At 58.2% G+C, this 3,584-nt stretch overlaps 1 protein-coding gene across 1 annotated transcript in view; it reads right to left on the bottom strand.

Moving 5' to 3' along the window:
* SYNJ2 (synaptojanin 2) overlaps window positions 1-3,584 on the bottom strand; it is a 114,855-nt gene that overhangs the window by 43,621 nt on the left and 67,650 nt on the right. Inside the window, exon 11 of the mRNA XM_025049053.1 lies at window positions 1,107-1,403. Coding sequence (XP_024904821.1) covers window positions 1,107-1,403 — 297 coding nt within the window. The remainder of the gene's footprint in view (window positions 1-1,106; window positions 1,404-3,584) is intronic.

Here is a 3,584-nt window from a genome sequence, read left to right as displayed (position 1 = left end):
GGTGGGCCGCCACTCGAGGCCACAAGGCACAGGGGCCTGGGAAACGCAGTGACAGCTGGCATTGTATGCATATTTTTATTTTCTGTGTATATTACGAAAACTTTAGTCATCTTAAGAAACCTTTTTGGCTGGGGAGACACTGCCATCCCGGGCATAGCCAATTTGTCTTTTCTTTTTAAAATTATTTTCATTAAGATAACATTGGCTAATGACATCATAGACGTTTCCGGCGTACGATACCATAATTCGGTACCTGTATCCTCTGCTGCATGCTCGCCATCAAAAGTCTAGTTTCCATCCATCGCCATACAATTAACCCCCTTTCCCCACATTCATCTCCACTCCACCCCCTTCCCTTCTCGTGACCACCATTCTGTTGTCTGAATCTGTGAGTTTATTCTGGTTTTGTTTTCTTCCTTCGCCTCCTCTGCATATTCCACCGCACAGGAGTGAAACGTATGGTTTTTGTCCTTTTCCACCTGACTTATTTCACTCCGCATAATACCCTCAAGATATCCATGTTGTTGCCAATGGCAATATTTCATCTCTCTTATGGCCGAGTAATATCGCATTATATACAACAACCGCAGACACTGAGGTTGTTTCTACACATCGGCTGTTGTAAAGAAGCCCAGGATACGTGTGCAATGTGAAAACGAACCCATCCACGTTCCTGTCTCCTCTCTACACCCCGGGACGCAATATTCCTTAGCGTAGCCATCCCAGGACCAGGAACCGGGCAGCCAGAGCCCACCAGAACCATTCAAACTGGCCAGCCCCACGCTGCTTGCCCTGCCCTGCCTTTCCCACGGAAACCCCGATAAAGGCCGTGGCCTATGTGCTCCCTGGCTCCTGCCTTCTGCCTCCTGGCCGCCCTGGGGATTTTCCATGTGGCCCTGGGTGGCCCCGAACCCTGCCATCTCTAGGCCCCGTGAATATAAAAAACTTTGTTTTTTCTCCTGAGTCGCTCTGCCTCCTCTTGTGGCCACACACGACTGGCCATCTCATAAAAGAATACCGAACACAGTTGCAAACCGCTCGTGTCAACTGGTCCAGCTGAACTCACAGCAGGGTGCAGAGCACAGAGGCTCCCTCCCTCTGCCCTACAGCTCGGGAGTGTCCACCTCCAGCCAGCTGGGGTCACGTGAGGGGTGGAAGGGCTGGCTAGCACCTCCTCCATGCCCCCCGGGGGTGGGGCAGCGGGTGCCTTCACGCCACAGAGCAGGGGCCGCCGTACCCAGCAGGGCCGTGTTGTCCAGCAGCATCCTTCCTTTGTCCACAGCCTCCTCGGTGTAGACGTCCCCGACCAGCAGCAGTTTGATGGCTTCCTGCTTCACCCCGTCAAAGAAGTTGGACTGGATGGTGCGAGACACGGAGCGGGCCCCGTCCTTCAGCTTCCCCACCTGCCGAGAGCCGGACCACGGGCCGTGAGACGGAATCCCGCAGGCCCCCATCCTTCCCCACACTTCCCTGCGGCCTGCCCCGACCTTGGCCTTCCCCTCCAGGGCCCGACTGCCTGTGAACATCTTGCTCAGGCTGTGCCCATTCAGGGACCACATGGCTTTGAAGGACTCCACGAAGCGGTCGGCGACGGGCTTTGAACTCAGCCCCAGGCTCTCGAGCTGCAGGTGAAGGACCTGATGAGAAGAGACAGCTGTCACTGACTTCTCACCCGTAAGCTCCCCCACAGCCGCCTCGGGGACCGCCACCAGGCACCACCCCCCGGGATCACCCTGTGCCTCTCCAGTGGACGAGGAACCCTTGCGTCAGAGATGGGGGCTTCTACCACAACCCCCGCCCCGGTTGTGTCACACACATCACAGCACACACTGCACCCCACCCCTGCTGCCTGAAACCCAGCACGGGACCTTGCTCGTGAGAGCTCCAGAGACTCTGGTTTTCTCATTTGTTCAGAAATAAAGCTGCACCAGTTTAGGAAAGAGAAGGTCTGGCTGACTTGCCACCTGGCGGTGTCCTTCCTGAGGACCTGGTGGAGCGGTACCTCCTCCCCACACTCCTGCGTCCTCGCCTCCCCCCAGGAAAGGCGACCGGCACCCTCCAGGCCGCCCTCTGCCCCGGCTCCAGGCTCACACACCAGCTCCCAGCACACGGGGCCGAGGCAGCAGTGCCTCAGAGAAGGTACAGTGACGACCCGCCTGTCGCTATGTCCATAATGAGCAGCGAAGCACTGCAGTCAGAGGGCCCTCCACAGCGGGGGCTGAGGTCAGTGGACTCGGATGCAGGACCGCCCCCTGGGCCTGCACCTGGCTCGAGAAACCCTCGGGGGGTTCCACGTCGCTCACCTACAGCCCTTGCACCCGGCCCCTTACCTGGCATTGACGATGTTCCCGGCACTCAATTCCACCATCTCTTCGAACCCCACGGCAAATATGTCAGCTGGGCTGCTGTCATCTGGGCGACAAAGCAGGAGACGAAGGAAATCAGACCCGCCAAGGCCTGCCTTCGCTGACCGGTGGGGCCCACATCTGCCTGTGGGCCAGGTGTCTCTGTGGCCAGATGCGCTCATCCAGACCACCAGGCAGAGCCCCATGCGGGGCTCCACCCCCCGTCTTCCACCATGCACACGGCCTTTCCCTGTCTACATCCTGGGGCGCGTGACTGACCTCTCCAAACCCCTATTCCCTTCTCTGTGCAAGGGACAGTAACCGCCACCTCACAGGGTCACCGTGAAGTATCGATCGGAGGCCACACGCGAAGTCCCTGCCCCCAGCATCTGGCGCGTAGTGAGCGCAATCCTGCCCGCCCGCTTCCTTCTCGATGACTTCCACGTGCATCAGACCCGTCTGCCAGCCAGACCCTAAGCTACCGGGCGCAGGGCTGTCTCATACTCGTTTGTGTCCACAAGTACTTCAGACAGTGCTGGACCCAGATAGTGACCCCTGTCCCAGGGCTGGCACCCTGGTGGCCAGAGAAGGGAACACCCAGCCCAGCTCAAGGGGGTGGCCACTGTCCCCTGGGGGCTGCCCTGAGGGGATCTGCTCCAGAAACGCCTGGTTTATGGGAAGCGGGGAGCCGAGAGGCGATACTCCTCCGTCCGCTCTGCACTCCCTTTAATGAGGAAGCTTCGGGTTTAACACAATCTCTAGGGTTGTGTCCTTGGTCCTTGTCCTTCTGACACCCAGCGGCCTGAGCCATCCAGCCCAACACGCTTCCGCCCTCTGCAGCAGCTGACACCCTCCGTCCCTGACTCCATCAGAAAGGCCAGGCTACCCACTTTCCTGCTGGCCACACAGGGAAGCCTGGGACCTCAAGCTCAACTGGCTTAGAGTTGCTTTTCTTTTTCTCAAAGAAGAAAATGCTCCTCCCCTGCTATGCTGGGCGACAGTGACAACTCCTTCCCTCTCCTGGATGCGGTTAAGTTTCAGTGGGAGCCCCGGTAAGCGCGCTATCCCAATAAAATCCCCTACAAAGTTAAGAGCCAGCTTGCCAGGGAAACCTGCCCCGTTCCCGCAAACAAATGACAAGGACCTGTTTTAGAAAAAGGGGAAGGCAGTTTCTTTGGCCCAGGCTGATGTTCTCAGCACTTACAGGGCCGGTCCTGGGGGCGCTCGCGATGGCCACCA

Source organism: Pteropus alecto, unplaced genomic scaffold, assembly GCF_000325575.1.
Source record: "Pteropus alecto unplaced genomic scaffold, ASM32557v1 scaffold195, whole genome shotgun sequence".
Classification (NCBI taxonomy): Eukaryota; Metazoa; Chordata; class Mammalia; order Chiroptera; family Pteropodidae; genus Pteropus; species Pteropus alecto.
This window is presented reverse-complemented; position numbering and strand designations above follow the sequence as displayed.